This window comes from Corythoichthys intestinalis, chromosome 15, assembly GCF_030265065.1.
Source record: "Corythoichthys intestinalis isolate RoL2023-P3 chromosome 15, ASM3026506v1, whole genome shotgun sequence".
In the NCBI taxonomy this organism is placed as follows: domain Eukaryota; kingdom Metazoa; phylum Chordata; class Actinopteri; order Syngnathiformes; family Syngnathidae; genus Corythoichthys; species Corythoichthys intestinalis.
This window is the reverse complement of record NC_080409.1, coordinates 13,719,536-13,744,570: the sequence shown is the minus strand read 5'-3', so window position 1 is coordinate 13,744,570 and position 25,035 is coordinate 13,719,536. Positions and strand designations below refer to the sequence as shown.

General features: G+C 39.4%; 1 protein-coding gene across 1 annotated transcript; it reads right to left on the bottom strand.

Annotated features, from left to right (window-relative positions):
* Positions 1–439: 439 nt before the first annotated feature.
* On the bottom strand, positions 440–17,325 carry LOC130931573 (uncharacterized). The gene is made up of 5 exons (XM_057860485.1): positions 17,050–17,325; positions 12,676–13,761; positions 11,276–11,606; positions 11,041–11,201; positions 440–4,262 (listed from the first exon to the last, which is right to left on the bottom strand). Exons 2-5 carry the CDS (start codon positions 13,737–13,739, stop codon positions 4,022–4,024), a joined length of 1,797 nt encoding a protein of 598 aa, XP_057716468.1. The 5' UTR covers positions 13,740–13,761; positions 17,050–17,325; the 3' UTR covers positions 440–4,021.
* Between the last annotated feature and the right edge of the window lie 7,710 nt (positions 17,326–25,035).

The following is a 25,035-nucleotide window of genomic DNA, read 5'->3' as shown; positions in this document are numbered from 1 at the left end:
GGCCGGCGATTTCCTTGGCTTGTTCATCATCCCTCCTATGTTCAGATCTTCCTTCGGGAGGTGGCGTAGTGTATAAAAACAGATAGACATGTCGGATGGCTTTTTATCGGAGACTTTATTAACACAAACAAAAACCAGTGTGGGACACCCAGCCACTCAACACAGCGCTCCCGCACAGCTCACTCCACACCCGTCTCTCTCTCCCCTTACGCTCGCCCACTTCTTCTTCTGCACTAAATTGGCAATGATGGTCATATTGAAACGGGACAGCGGCCCCTTGGGGACGCTGGTAACGGGCAAAGGAGTATATATAACGGGAAAAAAAATTTCTTCCCGACCCCTGTCGTAGGGTCTCGATGAGCCTAAGAATTGTGACGAATTAGCCAAGAAATACACAGGAAGATCTGGTCAATGAATCAATCAATCAATCAGTCAAATTTATTTATATAGCCCTTTACAAAAACCCAAAAGGTCTTCAAAATGCTTTACAACAAAGACAAACATGGTTCATGATAAATAAAAGGCAGGAAAGTATTGTATAATGACATTAAGAAAGAAAGAAAACAAAACAAAAACAGTGCATTGCGATTAAAGTCAAAGCAGCAAATCAAACAATAAAACAGATAAAATACGAAAACATTAAAATCCCTTAAGAAATAAAACCAGGCTACCCTAGTCTGGGGAAAAGGCAAGTCTAAGAAAGTGTGTCTTTAACCGAGATTTAAAAAGGCCTGGATTCATAATGGTGCGGATTTCAGGGAAAAGGCTATTCCAGACCTAGGGGCAGCAACCGCAAAAGGTCTCCTCACTGTTTAAGTTTCGACCTCGGAACTTGCAAAAGAAGCTTGCCGGTATAACGAAAAGTCCAGTCAGAGTTACGGAGGGTTAAAATTTCCGAAAAATGAATGAAATAGAATTCAAATCAAACGGTAAAGGTTTGAAATCAATCCTAAAATGGACTGGAAGCCATGGAGCGATGGTAGCATGGAGGTAATATGTTCACGTCTAGGTGTCCCGGTTAAAAATCGTGCAGCAGCATTGTGAACAAGTTGAGAAATAGAGGACTTGGGAAGACCAACATAAAGTGCATTGCAGTAGTCCAGCCTTGAGCTTATAAAAGCGTGAAGTGCTTTTTCAAGGTTGTAGCGACTAAGAAAAGTCTTCACTTTGGCCAGGAGACGGAGCAGGAGAAAACTTGCTCTTACAACAGAACTAATCTGTTTTTCAAAGTTGAGCCTGCTATCGAATATCACTCAGAGATTTTTAACGCGTGTCTTAAAAAAGGGAGACTGAGGGCCAGAGCATAGACTTCATTATGTATTGACGGGACACAGGGCCGATTCTTAGGGAGAATAACCAAGTGGAAACACAGACAAAGAGCTTTTTCCGTTGAAAATTCTTGTGAATAAATGCTTAAATCCCTGAATTCTTTATATATCTATATGAACGTAACACAGTCTCGATTTTTTTTAAAGCAAAAAAAAAAAGTGCTGGTAGCATTTATTTTACGTAAACTTGCGAACTAAATAAGGCTCCTCAGTAAGGAATTTAGCAGCTGCCATATGTAAACAAAGAGCTTTTTCCGTTCACAATCTTGTGAATTATGCTTAGATCCCTGAATTCTTTATAGATATGGACGTAAAACAGTCTTGATTCTTGGTTAAAAGCAAAAAAAAAAAACGTGCAGGTAGCATTTATTTCACGTAAATATTGCGAACTATGAGGCAAGTCAGTAAGGAAACTAGCGGCCGCCATATGTAAACAAAGAGCTTTTTCCGTTGAAAATTCCTGTGAATAAATGCTTAAATACCTGAATTCTTTATAGATATGGACGTAAAACAGTCTCGATTCTTGGTTAAAAGAAAAAAACAAACAAAAAAAAACGTGCAGGTAGCATTTATTTTACTTAAATATTGCGAACTATAAGGCTAGTCAGTAAGGAAGTTAGCGGCCGCCATATGTAAACAAAGAACTTTTTCCGTTGAAAATTGTGAATAAATGCTTAAATCCTTGAATTCTTTATAGATATGGATGTAAAACAGTCTTGATTCTTGGTTAAAAGCAAAAAAGCGTGCAAGTAGCATTTGTTTTACGTAAATATTGCGAACTATGAGGCTTGTCAATAAGGAAATTAGTGTCCGTCATATGTAAACAAAGAGCTTTTTTCCTTTGAAAATTCCTGTGAATAAAGGCTTAAATACATAAATTATAGATATGGACATAAAACAGTCTCGATTCTTGGTTAAAAGCAAAAAAAAAAAACAAAAAGTGCAGGTAGCATTTATTTTACTTAAATATTGCGAACTATGAGGGTAGTAGTAAGGAAGTTAGCGGCCGCCATATGTAAACAAAGAGCTTTTTCCGTTAAAAATTCTTGTGAATAAATGCTTAAATCCCTGAATTCTTTATAGATATGGATGTAAAACAGTCTTGATTCTTGGTTAAAAGCAAATAAACTGTGCATGTAGCATTTGTTTTACTTAAATATTGCGAACTATGAGGCTAGTCAGTAAGGAAATTAGCGGCCGCCATATGTAAACAAATAGCTTTTTCCGTTAAAAATTCTTGTGAATAAATGCTTAAATCCCTAAATTCTTTATAGATATGGACGTAAAACAGTCTTGATTCTTGGTTAAAAGCAAAAAAGCGTGCAGGTAGCATTTGGCAAAAAAACGTGCAGGTAACATTTGTTTTACTTAAATATTGCGAACTATGAGGCTAGTCAGTAAGGAAATTAGTGGCCGCCATATGTAAATAAAGAGCTTTTTCCGTTAAAACTTCTTGAGAATAAATGCTTAAATCCCTAAATTCTTTATAGATATGGACGTAAAACAGTCTTGATTCTTGGTTAAAAGCAAAAAAGCGTGCAGGTAGCATTTATTTTACGTAAATATTGCGTACAATGAGGCTAGCCAGTAAGGAAGTTAGCGGCCGCCATGTGTAAACAAAGAGCTTTTTCCGTTGAAAATTCTTGTGAATAAATGCTTAAATTCCTGAATTCTTTATAGATATGGATGTAAAACAGTCTCGATTCTTGGTTAAAAGCAAAAAACCATGCATTTAGCTGTTATTTTACGTAAATTTTGCAAAGTATAATGCCAATGCTGTAGCGGCTAATTTCTGCCATTGATTTTTTTTCACAACATTTCAAAATGCATGCATGGTACGAAAAATATAATAATAACGTTGAATCCTCGAACAAATGACTCCTGAAACAATCCTTCCTGTTTGTATGCGGTACAGCTTTTGTACTTTTTCAACCTAAATCCGGCGTTGGATCCCTGCATGTGTTGACTAACTGCGACCGACCGCGAATAACTGAAGCGGACTGTTGGACAGCCTCCTACTTGAAGGCTTTGCTCAGTGGCTGATGGATGTGACCCGTCAATACAATTATGTAAGTCTGTATGTAAGTCTGTGGCCAGAGTTGGGCTCAAGGGCATTCATCATAAAAGGTGTGCCAGAAGTAATATATTCAGTTTTGCTCTTATTAAGATATTTTGTGCTAGCCACTGCTTCACATCGGATATGCACTCCATCAATTTAGCGCGAGCAGTTTCTTCGTTGGGTCTCAGAGCTGCAGCTCATCAGCATAAAAATTAAAAGAGATATTATGTGTTATTATAATTGATCCTAAAGGTAGGAGATAAAGTGCAAACAGAACAGGCCCTAAAATAGAGCCTTGTGGCACCCCACAAGACAGAGAAGTTTGCGAGGAGGAAAATTCCCCAATCATTACCGAGAAGGTCATGATTACTGATTACGTCAATTACAAACCTTCTCGCTCAGTGCCAACCCTCTCGGTTCAAATGGATTTAAATAGAAAATGTCCAAATCCTCCCTTCTGAGCCTTTTAATAGAAAATAATCACTTGTATTTTACATTCATTAACATAGTTTCCCTTTTAGGCTCCTCAAAACACCCTATTAATCTTAACCTTTTAACCCAAAAGACGTCCAAACCGAGGGGTGTCGATGTCCATTGTCGGGGTTTTCCGTGACCGGCTGTCAAAAAGTGAGACTCAGGGTTTTTTGTGGTCTTGTTCGCACTGCGAATAATAACCGCACTTCAATGCGCGATCGACTGCGGGAATGAGTTTTTGCTGGAAATCCAACAGCCTCTTATCCAGAATGGGTTCCTTCTGCTTGCGCATTTCGGACGAAATGTCGCGGACGTGAGCCACGCGACACACCTCCTCCGGGACCATGTAGAATTTCCCAGATCGCTTCGTCACCATGTGCACCGATGTCTCTTCCGTCAATCTGGCAAAAGACATGAAATCGCACAAAAAAATGCTGTTCATCGTATGGAATTTGATAAGAATCTGTTGCAAGGTGATGTGTAGTAAATAAATAAATACATTTTATTTAATAAACATATGCACTAATAAGTATTTGGTTTCAAAAGTATAAAGTCACAACATGCTCAAGCCTTTTTTCCTTCTAAACCAGGTCGTTTACAAGAAAAAAAAGCAGCCGCATGTGTTTTTTTGGACTGTCAACACTTTCGTGTGAAACACAGACTGCGACCTCTCTTAGCAGCTTCTTGCTCACGTTTTTCTGGTTCTATAGTTTCCAACAGTGTTCACTACATTTCTTATAGTCTAAAAAATGTTAACAGTAGAAAACACATACAGGAGAACACTTCTCTCTAAGCAGCTTCCTACTCGAGTTTTGCAAGTTAGCAAGTTCACACAGTTTAATGTTATACGAGTTCGGGGTTAGGGTTCGAGTTTGAGAAATTCACACAGATTTGTGGTTATGCTAACTCTGATCTGATGCATGTCGGACTTCCAGGAGTAAAATTAGTGCCGCGTTTCCAACCTCCACAACATTGACGACGTCTTTTTACATTACTTACAGTGGCTGCTGCTGGCGGAAAAAAACTTCTAATATTCCTCGTCTTCGAAGGGGGCGGAGGAGGTGGCATATTGTATCAGGGGGGTGTAAAAGCATCAGCCAATCAAATGTGCGTTTGATTGAAAAAAATGGACTGGCACATTCGGCAAGGTAAAACGGGTCAATGTAAATCTGAACATGATGAAACTAATTCACAATATGAGCATTCTGAAAAGTTGGTAGTGTTAAGTCCCTACTGTCCCTATGCAAACCTACGCTCTTGAATTTTGACCGAGAGGGGCGATTAACGTTCAACACGGACCTGCAAAAAAATCAACGTTGGTGGTCTTTATTTTTTTCCCAAAAAACAAAATCTTAAATCCAATTGCCCCTAAACGGACGTGACCAGGAAATGCCTCAAAATGATCAGTGGCCTAAGGTTAACGGAAATTGACATGTAAAAGCCCCAAAATCAACAGGAAACAAATGAACAGGAAGTATCCCGGAAATACCCAAAATCAACAGAAAATGATGTGAGGTGAACAGGTAGTATGACTATTCCACTTGACCAAAATACTCCACTGGAATACTGCTGATTCAATTGGCTGCAATTGAAGGTGCTACAATATACAGTGGGGCAAATAAGTATTTAGTCAAGCACTAATTGTGCAAATTCTCCCACTTGAAAATATCAGAGAGGCCTGTAATTGACAACATGGGTAAATGTGGAGGTGGGGAACACACCAGTAATTTTGCTACTGAAAATCCGAGTTGCATCAGAGTTAGCATAACATTAAATCTGTGTACATTTCTCGAACTCGAGGAGGAAGCTGCTTTAAGAGAAATATCCTCCTGGATGTTTTCTACTGTTAACGTTACCCGTATTGGCCCGAATATAAGACGGCCCTGATTATAAGACGACCCCCTCTTTTTCAAGACTCAAGTTTGAAAAAACACTTTTTGAACACTAAATTATTTTTTATACAGAAAATAATTACTGTAAATCCGAAACCAATGATTATAACAATATATTTTATAGAAAAAGCATGTTATTTTGCCTCATTCAATTCTTAATATCTGAACATTTAAATATGTAAACTAAAGTGCAATCACATTCGTAAATGAATGGTTTCTGGTTTTTGAAATTTAAATAAACCAATCTATTGTGATAAAACAACAAAATTGCAATAACTGCATTATCTATCAAAGTGAAGTCTAACTGTAAATGTAGTCTTGAAACAAATCTGAATAAGGAAAAACATTGCAACAAAACAATGCAAATTTGAGAGTAGCTGAGATCTATCATGACAGAACATTGTTTCAATGATATCTGGCGCCATCTAGCGTTGTTACTGGGGAGAGTAGCTGAGATCTGTCATGACAGAATATCGCTTCAATGATATCTGGCTTCATCTAGCACGTGAATGGGTATAATGTCTAGACTGCGAATATAAGACGACCCCCTCTTTTTCAGTCTTATTTCAATGCAAAAAAAAAAAAACGTGTTATAGTCGGGCCAATACAGTAATTAAATTATAAGAAATGTAGTGGACCAAGGTTTACCCTCTTCTCGCCTGTTTTCATTTTTATTTTATTTATATGGTCTTAAAGCAGCCCAAAGCACCGTTCATTTTTTGTTGAGTTTGGCTGTGCTTGTGGACAAAAGCAGTAGTGTTTTATTTGAAGGAAGGCTCCATTTTTATTTATTGTAATTCGCTGACTAAGAAGTTTTTTGTGATACTTAATTTATTTAGACAGAAGATTTTGAGTGGTCTTGAGGCAAAGTTTTTTTTTTTTTTAATTCCTGGATAGTTAAGAGGTGATTAACAAGTTTGTATTTCTTGTGTATGTTAATAAAACTTAAATTGGGTTCAAATATTGCAATTTAAATTTGCTGATAAAATCCAGACATTTATTCTGGAAGTTTTCAAAATGTGTCTTGAGTAGTTTTTGAAAACAAAGGGTTGAATTGAACGGTGTATCACCTGAAACAATACATATGCACTGCAAAAAAAAAAAAAACCTCCTTAAAACTGAAAGAAATAAAAAATAAATTCCCTTTTTTTCAGTGTAAATCTACAAAAAAAAAAAGTGAAATGATCTGCCAGAGCTTCAAGTACAGTTCTGGTCAAAAGTTTACATACACTTGTGAAGAACATAATGTCATGGCTCTCTTGAGTTCCCAGTTATTTCTACGACTCTGATTTTTCTCCGATAGAGTGATTGGAACAGATACTTCTTTGTCACAAAAAACATTCATGAAGTTTGGTTCTTTTATGACTTCATTATGGGTTAACAGAAAAAGTGATCAAATCTGCTGGGTCAAAAATATACATACATGGATCTGAAAAAGCGAATCATTGACTTGAACAAGTAAGGAAAGTCACTTGGAGCCATTTCAAAGCAGCTGCAGGTCCCAAGAGCAACAGTGCAAACAATTGTTTGTAAGTATAAAGTGCATGGAAGCCCCTGCTCCAAAAGCGGCACCTTAAGGCTCGACTGAAGTTTGCTGCTGATCACATGGACAAAGATAAGACCTTCTGGAGGAAAGTTCTATGGTCAGACGAAACAAAAATCGAGCTGTCTGGCCACAATGCCCAGCAATATGTTTGGAGGAGAAAAGGTGAGGCCTTTAACCCCAAGTACACCATGCCTACCGTCAAGCACGGTGGTGGTAGTATTATGCTGTGGGGCTGTTTTGCTGCCAGTGGAACTGGTGCTTTACAGAGAGTAAATGGGATAATGAAGAAGGAGGACTACCTTCAAATTCTTCAAGATAACCTAACGTCATCAGCCCGAAGATTGGGTCTTGGGCGCAGTTGGGTGTTCCAACAGGACAATGACCCCAAACACACATCAAAAGTGGTAATGGAATGGCTAAATCAGGCTAGAATTAAGGTTTTCGAATGGCCTTCCCAAAGTCCTGACTTAAACCCCATTGAAAACTTGTGGACAATGCTGAAGAAACAAGTCCATGTCAGAAAGCCATCAAATTTAACTGAACTGCACCAATTCTGTCAAGAGGAGTGGTCAAAGATTCAACCAGAAGCTTGCCAGAAGCTTGTGGATGGCTACCAAAAGCGCCTAATTGAAGTGAAAATGGCCAAGGGACATGTTATCAAATAATAGCGCTGCTGTATGTATATTTTTGACCCAGCAGATTTGGTCACTTTTTTCTGTTCACCCATAATAAAGTCATAAAAGAATCAAACTTCATGAATGCTTTTTGTGACAAAGAAGTATCTGTTCCAATCACTCTATCAGAGAAAAATCAGAGTTGTAGAAATAACTGGAAACTCAAGAGAGCCATGACATTAGGTTCTTCACAAGTGTATGTAAACTTTTGACCACAACTGTATATTTTACTCGGATTTCTTGAAATAAGAAAAATAGCTAGCTGAAAATAAAATTAACTGATTTTTTAAGCAAAAAGTTTGTATATTTAATCTAAAAAAATTATTTGTCAGAAATGTTCTTGATTCAAGAAAGATATTGTTCAAAACAATATTTGAAAGCATTTATTTCTAGATTTAGGTGAAAAATCACCAAGTTTTAGATGTATGGGGAAAATATTGTAATATTTACTTAAGGCAAATGGAATAATCTGACACATTAATCTGTTAACTACCCTTTAACAATCAAAACAAGATGGAGAAAATTGTTCAACTAGACTTGAGAAAAAAATGATCAGAATAAGACGTTATAAATTTGCAGTTTGAAAGTTAATATAAGTCAATGTAGATTTATTTTGCATTATCATTTAGCCTATCAACTAATTAGGTTCATATTGGTGAGAAATGTAGAAATGTCTGTTTGGTCTTATTAATGTCCCGTCCCCAGCAAAAAGTGTCCATGCAGGTTATGTTTTTATATCGTCCCTACCAATATGGAGACCAAAACTATGCCCTTGTCAAAATTAATCGGAGAGTTACCATACACACTATTCTAGTCATTGGTGTTACCAGGATGCTAGGTATGGGTGGGCATTAGTCTTACCTGGGTGGGGCAAAAAAAAATTTTGAATTGAAATTTGAAATTTTTAATTAAATTACTTAATATTTGTTATTATTTATTTAATTATTAATTCATTTAATTATTAATGTAATAATTAATAATTAGTTAATTAATAATATAAATATATATATTCATTATTATTATTTTAAAATTTATTATTATTTTTTAAATTATTTAATAATTTAATTTTGAAAAATTTTAATTGAATTTTTTAAAAATTAAAGCACCTTAATGTTTTCCTAAACGACCGTCTTGGGCAGGGGTCCCCACTGACCGGTCCGTTGCGCATTTGGTACCGGGCCGCGCAGAAATTATAAATAATTTATTAACGACTGCATTCTGGCCGATTGACTTTGGCCTGTGCCGTTTAACACACCAATATCCCTGTCTAGTCTAGATATACAACTACAGGATAGGAGGTCGTCATAGAAATGCATTGATTGGACTGTTAGCAGTACATCTTGTTTTGTATATCTACAGTATGTGCGCTTGGCCTCGATAATAACATGACGTAGGTCATCGCCCATCACATTTGTTCCCGGAAATAATTAGCCTCCACTCTAGAATGACTGAAAAACAGACGTCTTTGGACAGATTCTTTATGGGGAAATGGGAACCTGACGAGCCAGAAGATGAGCCTACAACCTCGAAGAAAACAAAATCTATGCTACTTCCCAATCACTAAAGACCCACGAACTGCGAAGGAGTAGATTCGTGACCCGTATGTGCATAAACCGAGTGATTCGAGCTTGTCTGTGCAACAGTAATATCAGCTTGTAGAGATCGAAAAATCACGGCGACCTTAAACGTACATTTGAGACAACAACTCTACCGAGGTTCTGGATTTCAATTTCAAGTCATTTTGGAATATCCTGACATAGCTAAGAGAGCACTGAAACGAACGAAACAAGCTCAGGCCTCTCACTGATTCAGCGGGTGAGTTGTATTTTCCCTGCGCTTAACACGATGGGGCTAAAAACAAATGTTATTTTTAGGGGTCTCAAACGATTAAAATTTTTAACCGAGTTAATTACAGCTTAAAAATTATTTAATCGTAATTAATCGCAATTAATCGCAATTCAAACCATCTATAAAATATGCCATATTTTTTTGTAAATTATTGTTGGAATGGAAAGATAAGACACAAGATGGATATATACATTCAACATACGGTACATAAGTACTGTATTTCTTTATTATAACAATAAATCAACAAGATGGCATTACCATTATTAACATTCTATCAAAGCGATCCATGGGTACAAAGACTTGTAGTTCCTAAAAGATAAATGTTAATACAAGTTATAGAAATTTTATATCAAAACCCCTCTTCATGTTTTCGTTTTAATAAAATTTGTAAAATTTCCAATCAAAAAATAAACTAGTAGCCCGCCATTGTTGATGTGGATTAATTAAAAAAATTAATTACCGCTCATTAACGCGATAATTTTGACAGCCCTAGTTATTTTATATTTGCTGTATTTTTCTGCCGCACATTGCCAGCGTTTTGACAAATTTGGCATGCGCGTAACGTTAAAAATGACCGCGAATGCAACGATTCCAAAGTACATACTACAAACTTTCTTTAAAGAAAGGAATATTAACTTACGTTTGCCATGTTAGCTGCACACAACAACTGCATGCAGCTCTCTCACTTGACGACTTCGCCGTGTCGAGGTGTCGTTAAACATTAATTTACGCCATTTTCGTGTTGCACATGTACAGTATGTTTATGATGCAAATAGTTTTTTAGCACTGTTGAATAACATTGAGAGTCCAACTGAATATTTAATAAATGAACAGCAGCATGACAAACATCAAGTTCAGTGTCTAAACTACGGACGGTGTCTGCGAGTTGCGCTTTGGCACATGCACGATTTATTTGCAACTTGGACGATGACGGGTTAACATCTCTCTGCTGGGAGGGGCTGATGCGAGAGAGTCAACGGCAGTGTCCGCTGACATACACAGTACTATATGAATGGGATACCATACGCGGTGCCCAGACTGCCGTTAGTACTACATCGTTTTCTTTGGGTGGCAATGCCCCCCCCCGGTAACGCCTCTGATTCTAGTACAACGTTTTGGTCAAGCGGACAATCTTGCTCGCAACAAGTTGGTTCCTTTATTAAACAGTGACAATTTTTTAAAAGACAGATCCACATCATGTGGCATCTGCGAGGCATACCTTGGCTGAACAATCATCTTGTGTTGTCGATAATAACGAGCGCGGTGGATGCGTTGCATGATGTCAAGTCCCGGCACGTTTTCCCATCTAGATGTTCCAAAAATCTCTGTAGCGTTCTCCGGCCGGGTAAAAACCTGGCTGTCGATTTGGAATTCGCTCACCTGGAGGATAAGCCAGATGGAGGCGGAGTTAGTACGTCCACACCAAACCTGAGCAAGACTCTGAAAAACTCTACATCGGGATGCTGCTGTTGGAGCTCGTTCATCATGGACACCAAGTCGTTGTGGCGGTACGGCATGATGATCTCGTCCACGTCGTTCAGGAGGACGTAGCGCGAGCGATACATGGATCGGTAAATGCAGTCGTTCAGCGTGACCAATTGCCCGAAGTAGTGCACGTCGGCGTGGCTCGTTGAGGGAAGCCAACCGGGAGCCACGTAGAGGAACTTGTCGATAGGCCAAGGGATGATCTCCACCAAACCATCCTGACCATAGCTGCGCAATAAGCGGGTCATTTCCGGGCCGCTACTGGTGTGGTAGATCATCACCTTGTCCACGCCCAGCAATCTGTGGGAGAGTGTCATCATACTCACATTTTCAACTCAGTATCCATACTCAAAAAAGTACCATTTTCAATACAACATAGATAAAAAGTGCCCGACAAATGTGACAAAATCAACCAGAAGTGACCCACATTACAGAGGTAAGCCCCTAAATGATTAGAAAGTCACTGGAAGTCCACCGTCAATGTCCCAAGATTGACCTGAAACTGAACTGAAATTTACAAGTAGTGATTGAAAAATGCCCTAAAATCAACAGAACGTTACCTGGAATTGAACCGAAATCAACAGGAAGTGACTCAAATTGAACAGGAATCCCCCAAATTAGCAGAAAGTAAATCAAAATCAGGAGGTGACCCATCTTGCACAGGAAGTCCCCAGATCTTCAGAGAGTGACTCAAAATCAACAGGTAGTGGTGACCCAAGATAGAAGTGACCTGAAATTAAACTGAATTCAACAGGAAGTGACTGATGAATGTCACAAAATCAACAAGAAGTGACCCAAATTACAGAGGAAGCCCCCAAATGATTAGAAAGTCACTCCAAATCCACAGTTAATGTCCCAAGATGGAAGTGACCTGACATTAAACTGAATTCAACAGGAAGTGACTGATAAATGCCCCAAATCAACAGGAAGTGATGTGTAATTGTACTGAAATCAACAGGAAGTGACTCAAACTGAACAGGAAGCCCCCAAATTAGCAGAACGTACTGTAAATCAAAATCAGAAAGTGACCCATATTGCATAGGAAGCCCACAGATCATCACAGAGTACACTCAAAATCAACAGGTAATGACCCAAGCTAGAAGTGACCTGAAATTAAACTGAATTCAACCGGAAGTGACTGATAAATGCCCCAAAATCAACAGGAAGTGATTTGGAATTGTACCAAAATCAACAGGAAGTGATTGAACAGGAAGCCTCCAGATCATCAGAAAATCACTCAAAATCAGCAGGAAATTACTCAGAAATTCCTCAAAATTAACAGAAAGCATCCCCACAAAATGGTCCCATATGGCAACAGAATGAATCCTAACCGACGAAACCACAGGAAGAGCAAATGAGGAATGCCGACCTGTACATCTCAAGGACCTGCGCCGTCCGGAGGACATCGTTGAATGGTTGGTACATGACGGAGATGCATACCGTCAAGTTGAACTCTAGTTTTCTCTCCACCTTTGCCCCCTCCTTCCGGTTCCTGACGGGCAACCACGTCAGGTTCTCCGTATGGGCACGGCGTTCAGACGGCACCAGGGTTACATGCGAGTCTCGGCAACCCGCCGGGATCTGACACGTGACGTAGGTGCTGACGTACTTGTAGCCCCAGAGGTGGGGATGCGGCGCCACCTTCGCCGGGCTCACTTGAGTCAATGAATCCTGGCAACAGAAGACGCAGTGCAGCTGCGGCAAGGGATACCTCTTGCAGATGGCGATGACGCGCACGTCCTTGCCAGGGTACCTCCCGTCCACATAGGCCGACACCAGCAAGTGCTCGGTGCCAGTCAGACGCGTGATGGACTCATAGCTCACCCGGACGGGGCATGTGGCAGGTGGAACCTTAATCGTGGGTGGCAACTTGACCCCAGGGGGAACCTTTGCCACAGGGGGCACCTTGACCCCAGGGGGAACCTTTGCCACAGGGGGCACCATGGCTGCTGGGGGGACCTTAGCCTCAGGGAGCACATTGACCACAGGGAGAACCTTGTCTGTGAGGGGCACCTTGACTGTATTTAGTGCTGGGACTGCAGGGGGCACCTTTACCCCAGAAGTAACTTTGACTGCAGGGGGCACTGTGACCTTGTGGGGCACCTTGTTCTCAGGGGGTACCTTGAGTCCAGGGGGAATCTTGACTGCAGGGGGTACTGTCTCTGTGTGGTGCACCTTCATTGTGTTGGGCACTGTGACTGCAGAGGGAACCTTGACTGTTTGAGGCACCAGCGGACTGTTTGAGACACCAGGGGACACCTTTACTGACTTGGACAGCATCACTGTGGGGTCATCCCTGACCACATGGGCCATCTTGAACGCGGGTTGGTGAGACACAGCAGTACTCATTGTGCTGATCCAGTAGATGAAGCTGACCAAGGTGACCAAGGCACAGAAGCACAATTTCTTATCAAAGCCGTTGCATTTTTTCATCTTGAGTGATGGACAGGTGATCCTAAGGTGAGGTGCAAATAGGAAATACACTGCTCAAAAAAATTGAAAACACACTTTTTAAACTGAGTGTAGCAACCTATCAGGCTAACTTCTGGGATATTGAGATGGTCAAGGGGGTTGTTAATGAGTTTCAACTGCATTGTTTTTAATGAAATCAACAACTGGAGCATCACAGGGGCAACAATGAGCAAGCCCCGCAAAACAAGAATGCTTTTCAAGGTTGAGACCACAGATGCTTTTTTTCCTTTTTTGACTGACTTTCTACCAGTTTAGTTTTGCATTTTGCTTGGATCATCATCTCTGATGATAGCATGGTGCGGTACCTGGACTCTACAGAAGTTGCACAAGTAATCCAGTTCCTCCAGAATGGCACATCAATATGTGCCGTTGTAAGGTGTGCTGTGTCTCCCAGCATATTTTCATTATGTTCAAACTTACATTTACCCCTTTTCACTTGCTGACTGCGCCAGTCCATTTTTCCCCCTCAAACGCAAGTTTGATTGGCTGATGATTCACACACCCACGATATACACACGCACGACCACACTCACACAGCCCCGACAGAAATACATGTCGACAACATGCTGCCTCCTCCGCCTCCGTTGAAGAGGAGGGATATTAGAAGTTTTTTTCCGGCCAGCAGCAGCCACTGTAAGTAATTTAAAAAGAAGCCAATGTTGTGGATGTGGGAAACACACCACTAGTTTTGCTACTGAAAGTCCGACCTGCATCAGAGATAGCATAACATTAAACTTTGTGAACTTGCTAACCTGAAAAGGTCAAGTAGGACGCTGCTTAGAGAGAAGTGTTCTTCTGATTGTGTTTTCTACTGTTAATTAAACTGAGAAATGTATTTAACTCTGCTGGAAAATATAGAATCCGAAAAACGTGAGCTTACAGTGACACGGGTGCTGCATAACCTCATATGTTGCTCAACCAACACAACATACACGCAACATAATCATAATTAGCTATGTACATCAGGGCCGTGCAGAGACTGGTGGAGGGGCAGGTGCTCATGGTTCAAAAGGGGCACATGAACAAGCATTTAATACACCTGACAACAACATAACTTCCAGTTTAACCATGCAGCTTTACAGTATAATTGGCCGTGACTGTGACATACTTTAATTCGGAGGGGCGGATGGTGAATAGAAATCAACACTGTCATCATTACTTTCTGGCTGTGACTCAGTCGGTCTTTGCCTCTTTTCGTCCTTCAACCTCTACAACAAAACTTCAACAAATCATATCAGATGGTCACTGAGTCACCATCAGCGCAGTTTTTTCAAAACTATTATTTCATTATTATCCATATTTGACAAATCTAGCACCTAATAATTACATTGAATTTTATAGAAAAATAATAGTTATTGTGTTTATGATTGTTGTATTTTATACCTGACTATCCTTACAAACTGTGTTATTCCTACCAATTGTGCTATTCACCTAGCTGTTCTCCAACTCTTATTTTTTATTTATTTATTTTTTTAATCACTTAACCTCCTTTTCTTAAGATGCATGTCTACATAATCAAATATAAATCTTAAATTTAAAAAATCTGACTCCCAGGTTGGTTTTATTTTTAAAGGTTTCTTAATTTCTTTCTCCCTCAGTAACTATGGAGGTAGATTTGTGTCTTTATTAGTCAATGAAAAAAAGTTGCTTCAATCAAAAATAAAGTCAAAATGTATATTTTCAATCAAAAAAATGTGTTGAATGCAAAAATAAATTTGAGACATAAAAAGCATTTCAAAACTATTTTTCTTTGAATTTTTTTTTTTTTTGATTGAAACAACATTTTTTTTGACTGAAGTAATGTTTTGCATCTGGGCCACATTTTGGCTACGACATTTGTATGTGTATGTTTTTTAAGTTGCTTTAAACAAACAAACAAAAAATTTCAAAAGAAAAATTACTTCAATTCAAAAATTCAATCGTAGAAAAAGTTTGTGCATGCGTCAATCATCGTTTAACTAAGTGAGCAGCTTGAGAGGATTTGAGTAGACTCACTATGAAGCATTTAATAAATCCAAGCATTTTCCTACTACTTTATTCTTGTTTAAAAATAATTCGGTGGGACAGTAACATGTTTAAAACTTATCATAATTATTACATTTTAAGTGCTTGAAAACATATTATATGTATTCCTTTTTTATTATTATTATACTTGGGAGAAAAAAGTGAAAAAACATGTCTTATATGTATCTCTTCCCGATGCTAAATCTGAATAAATACATTTAACAAGCACAAAAAAGGGAAAAAAAAAAGTGTGTGTGGGGGGGGGGGTTGCTACTTCGCGGTTTTCACTTATCGCGGCGGGTTCTAGTCCCCATTAATCACGAAAAACGGGGGATCTACCCCACAGCCCCACAGCATCACTGACCCACCCCCATACTTCACAGTGGGTATGAGGTGCTTTTCAGCATGCGCATCTTTCGTGGCACGCCAGACCCACTTCGAGTGTTTGTTGCCAAAAAGCTCAATCTTGGTCTCATCTGACCAAAGCACACGGTCCCAGTTGAAGCCTGGGACCGTGTGTATTTTTGTGTTCGGGCTGTTTCGCTTCCAAAGGCCCTGGGAACCTTGTTAGGGTGCATGGCATCATGAATGCTTTGAAATACCAGAACATTTTAAATCAAAATCTGTTGCCCTCTGCCCGAAAGCTGAAGATGGGTCGTCACTGAGTCTTTCAGCAAGACAATGACCCTAAACATATGGCCAAATCTACACAAAAATGGTTCACCAGACACAAAATCAAGCTCCTCCCATGGCCATCTCAGTCCCCAGACCTTGTTTTGTTGGCAAAAGGGGGTTGTACCAAGTATTAACACCAGGGGTGCTAATAATTGTGACACATTATTTGATGTCAAATAATTTTTTCTTTATGTGGGATTTTTTCCCCCACGGAATAAATGCACTTGAATTGAAGGTTGAATTTTTCTCTTTTTTCCATTAAGGTCCCATATTATTTGAATTAAAAAAAATATTAGAAGCTAAAAAACACATCTTTTTCAGGGGTGCCAATAATTATGGAGGGTAAAAGAGTAAAAGAACACATTGATTTGTAAGAAGCCAAATTCCAACTGTATGAAATATTGTCGGAATTACAAGGCAACAAAATTATCCGTCCTAGTGTAGACGTAGCCTTAAACAACATAATAAACGGTCAGTTTGTGTGTGTAAAGCCAATGATGTTTGCAAAGTTTTGGCGCAAATGGATATGTATATCAGCACAAGTGTGAATATCTGAAGTCCAACACAACCAAGGAAAAACAAACAAAGGTACCTGAAGTGAAGAGCAGAAAGAATAATTAGCGGGGAACTGAAGGCTTCCAAGCCCAGGTGCCTACAATTAAGCGACCTGTCCTCAAGCCACAACAAGCTGGGGAAGGCCGTGAAAGTTGATCGTTTGCATTTTGTTACTAATACATCACCTACTTAAGAGGCTGTGGTAGCAGTATCAACTTTTAAGAGGCTGTGGTAGCTTATTGTGTGTCCTGCACTATGAAAGAGTTTCACTAATTCTTTAGATCCTGTAGCCTGGTGCAAGGTGCATGCTTTGGTGTCCAGTGCTTCCCACCTGTCACATTGTAGACAAGATCTTGGGTCACACTTAGAACTCTTCTCTACACGTCAGCCTCTGTTTTCTCTGAAGTAATGTCTTCAATATCAGTTTAGTCACCCTCCAACAGAGTCTGACCACCAAATATCAAACGAAGAAACATGAAGACACTCTCAGGAACACACGATAGCATTTCATCTTCATTGACAACAAATCCTTCATAATTGGGGTGTTTAAGTATATCTGATCTTAACTTCGCACCATTTTCAAAAATCTTTCATCGGGAGACTGATAGAGGATTCCACAAGTTTTCCCCAAGATGCGACAATGGCACATGTGTACATTTCTTGGGAATTAGAAAGACATTCTTTTTAGGTACAGTTATAAAGTCATATGACTCTTCAGCATGTAGTTGAAGTTTTTCTTTGAATGTAGTTCTCCTACTTGAATGAATGAATGAATGAATGAAATATTTATTGTCATCATCATCATCATCGGTATCATTGACAATTACAAAATGTGATACGATTTGCCCGAAGGAACCGAAGAAGACAAAGGCAGACGGGAGGAAGCATATGCTTATCAGTTTCCCGTCCCCCATACAACTTAAGATGCACACTCAGACATGGTACATACATCAGATGGCCACAAACTGTACAATAACACAATCAACAATCTGGGTTTACAATAACTCCAGTCAAGCAGCTCGATTAATTTCAGGGCATACAAAGTTATGGCTTTATCATGTCCGTGACATTTTAGCATCTGTTTGCTGTGGGAACATTTTGTTGTGGCTATGTGTGTGGCAAAAGTATGTGTTATCGCAGCTGGTGTGAGTAGCGACTCAAAATGCTTTTCTTATAAGTCTCTTAAAAGGATACATTCCTAAGGTGTACATGGTGGCAACAATTGGCGCACACAAGATCACCGTAACAGTTTCATCAGACATGAATGTATGAGGAAAATCAAACAACATTTGATCATGGACATTTGAATCAGGAGCTCGGTAGACCCTGCAGATAATTATGTTTTTACAATTGGGGATAAGGAGCTCAATTGTAATACATTCCAGGAGATTGTCATTCATAATTGCAACACCCCCTCCCCCTTAGATGCCCGATTCATTTGTGCCATGTTATATCCATGCAAATTAAAGTCAGAACCTTTGTTATCTTTAGTAGATAATCCTTCATGTGTTCAAAATTCTTGTAGAGACTCCTGCCGTTGATAAGTTTCAGCTTACCGTCCACATTCACGAGTTGTTATACTGGTCCGCTGTGTAGTATTTACAGTTATCCAGCTATTGTAGAAGTTGTGGTCCAGAAGTGTGGTTTCAGATGTCATCATTCATTTTCAAGTGAGGTCAGCTGGTCAAGTCTCCTCATAGCTTTAATCTTAATATCTTGCATCTTGACAAGGATCCTGCAATCCGAGACCCAGGTGTTGGCTATTTTCCCAGCTTTCTTGAGTTGACGTGCTTTTCTTGCAATTTCGGCATTTCGGCGAGTCAAGTTGTCATTCAAAAATATCTTCAACCCTTTCAGGTGGCGGCGCTGGTTAAGCAGGGCAGTCTTGGTCTTGTGGTCTGCCAGCTTCATGAGTGCTGTCGCCGGTCCTCTCCCCCTAGATGGGAGCAGAAAGCAGCGACGGATGTCCAGCGGTTCCATGTTTATTCCATACTCTTTCAGCTTAGCAATTGCCAGTTGCGCAACTGTATCACCTGGGCTAGGCATCAGTTGTAATCCAGAAATGATGAGTTCATTTGCGCGTCGGCACTGGTCGAGATCGTCAGCCAAAATTTCCAGCCTCTTGATGCGGACATCTCTCTTCTCGACCGCCTGCTTGAGTTTCTCGTTTTCAGCGCGCATTAACTGGAGCTCTCTGAAGGAGACCTCCAATTTCTGTATGGAGGATTTTATTTCATCCAAGTCTCCAGGTTTCAAATTCTTTGGAGCCATACTGGGAATCGAGCTTGCGGGCCCTGAGTTGGACCTGAGCGCTTATCGGTTGAGATAAGTTGCTCTTGGGAGCTCAGAGGAGTGTGTCTGTTCACAGCTTGAGCTGAATCAAGAAGGAAGGCGGTATTTCAATATTATAGTTTTTTCTGCTAATTCAGAGTATCTGTTATACACGTCAGATAATTGAAAAACGTCTCCTTTCTTTGCACGTGCTTTGAGTTCACAGATCATTTTGTTCTCCTCCATCTTTGGTCTTAATCGCACTCCGTTTAAACTTTTTATAGCAGTTTGCATGGTATTTCCCATTTGCGGCAATCAGATCACTAATGCCTGCAAAAGGCAAATGAGCTTCTTGGTCATATTTAGACAATTCCAAGATCTGATCACTCATTTTAAAAGTAATTACAGATGAGAGTGCTTCCTTTGGTTTTGTGTCCTGGCAGAACACGCAAAGACCACACTTCACAAATGCAGTTGAGCTTCGCAAAGTACTTGTTCTCTGGAAAGCTCCCTTTTCTGTTGTAATCTTTCAACGACAGCCTTGCTTGTGAATGAAGAGAAACAAGACTTGTGCCAACCCAGTTGCTCAACATCCTCCAGAGATACATTACTGATGCGATCTATTGTATCCTTGTTGTCCCGGTCACACAATTTGTCTCTTTTCTAGGAAGCACATTTTAATGCTTCCAAGCCTCGGACTCCTGCCTTTATTAATCTGTCACTTTTCTCTTCTTGACAGAAGAAGCAATTTAGAAAATCTGGAGGTTTGTGAGTCCGCTTTAGACTGCAAAAAGTCTCCGTGATCAGGCAATCCTGAGTGAATGCGTACTTCCACAACTCGATCCATTTCTTTGACTAATTCTTTCTGACACTGAGTCCTTGGCAAATTAAACTAAAGTGGAGATACAGCACTTGTTTCCATTCGCTGGAAACAATTTAACTTCAAAATATTTCTCAGATGCTCATCAGGTATTCTTATCACCACATGAGAGTCCAAAGGACCAGAGGCTTGTTTAAATAAGCATGACTCTGGGAGAGATTTTTCCAACCGTTTGCAAAGTCGAGATTTCTGTTCAGCGAATGTCAATTAATCTCACTGATTCTGATGTGGTCCAAACACAGTAATTATATGAATAATGTTTGATTAGAATGATATTAAGACTCAAGATGTCCTCAGAGATATACTCACAAAATGCCAGTTAACCAAAGTCCATTGATGGCACAGACACCTTTTTTTTTTTTTTTTTATTCATCCCTCATTTTAAAAAATTGATCAGGCTCACTGTAGTTCAATATTTCTAAGTTTAATCATGAAAAAAAACAAGGTTCAAACTTAACAATACAATTCAGGACATGTTAATGGTTTATATCAACAAAATTATGCACTAGGTTTTAAGTTTCCATTGATCTTCATCAAATGTCAATTACACCCAATTATGCCTAATAGTCACCTCATTTGCATATGTAAACATAGTATTTCAGAAAACTTGTAATACAAAAAGCGTTTGTAAAAACGTAAGCAAGAAACTGGTAAAGTTTTGTGGTGATATGTAAAAGTTTAAAATTTTAGCTTATTTGCCATTTATTTCCAGCCTGGGAAAACAACATCTATTTTTAACCAAGGATTACAAAAAATGGGAACCTTATGTCATTGACATACAGTGGATTTGTATTAAGAAGACATTGAAATTTCTAAAAATGCTGTATGACAACTTTTCCCGAACAAATGCCTACAGAGTTACAGAACTCTGAATATCCGGACCTGGCTATGGGGGGGAAAAGCTCAACAGTTTCACCTCTTCCAGCCATCGTGTAGCACAGCTGACTTATTGACAGTGAGCAACAACCTGTCGGGGAGGGTTGAGCCTTGCAGCTGCAAGCGATGGATTTCTCCCTGCATTTATGGTACATAAAACATAGCTAATACCTTAGGGACAGTATGACGGTTTTGAAACTGTGACGTTTTCCTTCCTTCCAGTGTTGTCACGGATTACTTAAAAAAGTAATTTAATTACCGATTACTGATTACACCTCAAAAAAGTAATCTAGTTACTTTACTGATTACTTTATTATCAATGTAACTAAGTTACTTTAAAAATAACTTATCAGTTACTTTTCACCAATGTTTCTCCTTTTGCTGCCTCAACATAAAAATAACAAAAAAAAGTCATCACGTGTAATTGAGTTTCTCACATAAGGCCTAATCTTTGAGTTAGCGGGGGTTAAATTAGTCGATGGAGTTGATTTCAACCACCATTGACTTGTCCTAGCTTAGCTGTTCCAGAGCCCTAGTACTAACAAATAACTGACAAACTGCACGAAATTTGTTTAAATCAATTCCAACGACTAATTAAACCCCCGCTAACTCCAAGATTAAGCCTAATGTAAACAATTCTGAACTTCCCCTTTGAAATAAAGACCTAGCCGTTAAAATGATGTCTATAAAAGTTGTAAAGCAATAAAACAAAAATTAATTAAATGAACAAAAATCCTACAACGTAAAGTTTTCATAATGGGTCAAAATCATTTTTCGAACAGATCATGTGACTAGCACCTTGGAGACTATCCTTTACTTTGCCTAGCCAAAACTACACCAGAGGAGACAAGATTGATATTTAGAATTTCTTGAAACCTAAGCTTTCAAACGCTACCAACAATAACTTGAACAGTTGATTGAACTCGAACAGTGTCAAGATATGTGTATATACGGTGGGGCAAATAAGTATTTAGTCAACCACTAATTGTGCAAGTTCTCCCACTTGAAAATATTAGAGTGGCCTGTAATTGTCCCCATGGGTAAACCTCAACCATGAGAGACAGAATGTGGAAAAAAAAAACAGAAAAATCACAATGTTTGATTTTTGAATAATTTATTTGCAAATCATGGTGGAAAATAAGTATTTGGTCAATACCTAAAGTTAATCTCAATGCTTTGGTATGTAACCTTTGTTGGCAATAACGGAGGCCAAACGTTTTCTGTAACTCTTCACAAGCTTTTCACACACTGTTGTAGGTATTTTGGCCCATTCCTCCATGCGGATCTCCTCTAGAGCAGTGATGTTTTGGGGCTGTCGTTGGGCAACACGGACTTTCAACTCCCTCCACAGATTTTCTATGGGGTTGAGATCTGGAGACTGGCTAGGCCACTCCAGGACCTTGAAATGCTTCTTACGAAGCCACTCCTTTGTTGCCCTGGCTGTGTGTTTGGGATCATTGTCATGCCGAAAGACCCAGCCATGTCTCATCTTCAATGCCCTTGCTGATGGAGGGAGATTTTCACTCAAAATCTCTCGATACATAGCCCCATTCATTCTTTCCTTTACACAGATCAGTCGTCCGGGTCCCTGTGCAGAAAAACAGCCCCAAAGCATGATGTTTCGACCCCATGTTTCACAGTGGGTATGGTGCAATTCAGTATTCTTTCTCCTCCAAACAGGAGAACCTGTGTTTCTACCATACCACATTCTCCCAGTCCTCTTCTGGATCACCCAAATGCTCTCTAGCGGAACCGCAGACGGGCCTGGACGTGTACTTTCTTCAGCAGGGGGGCACGTTTGGCAGTGCAGGATTTGAGTCCCTGGCGGCGCATTGTGTTACTGATAGTAGCCTTTGTTACTGTGGTCCCAGCTCTCTGTAGGTCATTCACTAGGTCCCCCCGTGTGGTTCTGGGATTTTTGCTCACCGTTCTTGTTATCATTTTGACGCTAAGGGGTGAGGACGGAGTTGAAAGTCTGTGTTGCCCAACGACAGCCCCAAAACATCACTGGTCTAGAGGAGATTTGCATGGAGGAATGGGCCAAAATACCAGCAAAAGTGTGTGAAAAGCTTGTGAAGAGTTACAGAAAACGTTTGGCCTCCGTTATTGCCAACAAAGGGTACATAACAAAGTATTGAGATGAACTTTTGGTATTGACCAAATACTTATTTCCCACCATGATTTGCAAATATTTTTTCAAAAAATCAAACTATGTGATTTTCAGTTTTTTTTCCCACATTCTGTCTCTCATGGTTGAGGTTTACACATGTTGACAATTACAGGCCTCTCTAATATTTTAAAGTGGGAGAACTTGCACAATTAGTGGTTGACTAAATACTTATGTGCCCCACTGTATATACAGTATTGACCAAAAGTTTGGAGACACCTCAAAGGTGGATACTTTGAAGAATGTAGAATACAGAATCTGTTTTCAGTTATTTCACGTTTTTTTGCCATTCCACATGTTCGTTCATAGTTTTGATGTCTTCAGTGAGAATTTACAATAGTAGTGAAAATATATAAAACGCAAAAATGATGAAGTGTGTCCAAACTTTTGATTTTTGTTTCAGTCTTCAACATGCTTTTCCCCCAGTCCCACAAATGTAAAACTCCGCCTATGATTACAAACTCTAACTATAAAATGTACATAATTACACATATTATAAAGGCTGGTTACAAACTGCAGAAGTGCTGGCTGTCTCGTTACCTGTCGGCTTTGTTTCGAGTTTTTTCGCATTGTGCTGTAATTCCAAGTGCTTCCTTGTTGAATTGGATGTCGAGTTTTAGCGGTCTTTCTGAGCCAGCGCTGAGTTTGCAACGCACGGAGATATTTTTGTCATCTTTACTGGACGGATATGTGAATTAATGGCTGTATCTCCAGTGAGCAAATGCAGCCGTTTGTTGTATCTCTCCGGCTTCCTTTACATGACTACAGTATTTTTCATTCTACAAACAGTATGAGGCAACAACAAAATAGTGATGCACAGGCACTGAGGAAACTAACTTTAATCAGATAACTGGCTTGGAAAAATGTAACGCGTTACTGACAACACTGACCACGGTATACCTTAAAATTGGTTATCAGCACATGCCTAATCAGGAAAGATATTCAAGATGTTAGGGTAAAATAAAATTTTGCCTTATTTACTCGCATATACTCATATTATGTCACACTTTAATTGCACCTTAATCGATTAACTCGTTTTAACTCATTTGATCACATTTATAAAGTAGACGTCCATTCAGCAGAATACTAACATCTGGTCACCAGTGTTGTTAATAACAGTGTTAGAGTATAACGGTGTTTCTAACAGCGTTAATTTTTTTGGTAGTGAGTAATCTAATTGATTACTTTTCCGATCTTAGCAACGCCGTTACCGTTACTGAGGATGTGAAGGGGTGCGTTACTACAGTTTGGTTGAATGAAGCGTGAGTTGTCTGATTTTGTCACAACTTCCTGGGAGATAGCAGAGCGAGAGGAGAGATGGGGCGGGGGTTACGCCGTTAAAAACGCGATGATTGGCTAGATGGCTCGGAGCGTTAGCATAGCATTCGCGTTCTCATTAGCATTAACAATTAGCATGACGAGCGTCATCTTAAACTCTCGGACAACTTTTTTTTTTTTGTACATACAGTTCGTGGCGTCCAGGTGGGTACAATTCATTGAAATAATGTATTTTTTTCCAGCTGAGTGTGCATTATCATCACCAAGTTGGCGTTGTACTTGTAGATGCTACAGTATATATTTTTTAATGACCAAAAATAGTCAATATGACTAAACTTTTCTTTAATGACGTATCCATGAACCTTTTGTGATTTTTTTTTTTAATCAACACATTTAGAGCAAAGGCAGGAGATTCAGAGCCTCACCTGCATATTGAATAATATATCTATGGCAGAAAACACAGACAAGACTGAAAAAGCAGTTTCTGCTTTTGCACCCCTCTTTAAAATAAACTGCTGTATTTTAAGCCAAAAGAACTGTTGTGTTTGATA

Coding starts and splice junctions, on each gene's coding strand:
- LOC130931573 (XM_057860485.1), bottom strand. CDS start 13,739: ATGAAAAAATGCAACGGCTTTGATAAGAAATTGTGCTTCTGTGCCTTG. Junction 11,607..12,675: donor CAGGTCCTTGAGATGTACAG/GTCGGCATTCCT, acceptor ACTCTCCCACAG/ATTGCTGGGCGTGGACAAGG. Junction 11,202..11,275: donor TCCAACAGCAGCATCCCGAT/GTAGAGTTTTTC, acceptor CTTATCCTCCAG/GTGAGCGAATTCCAAATCGA.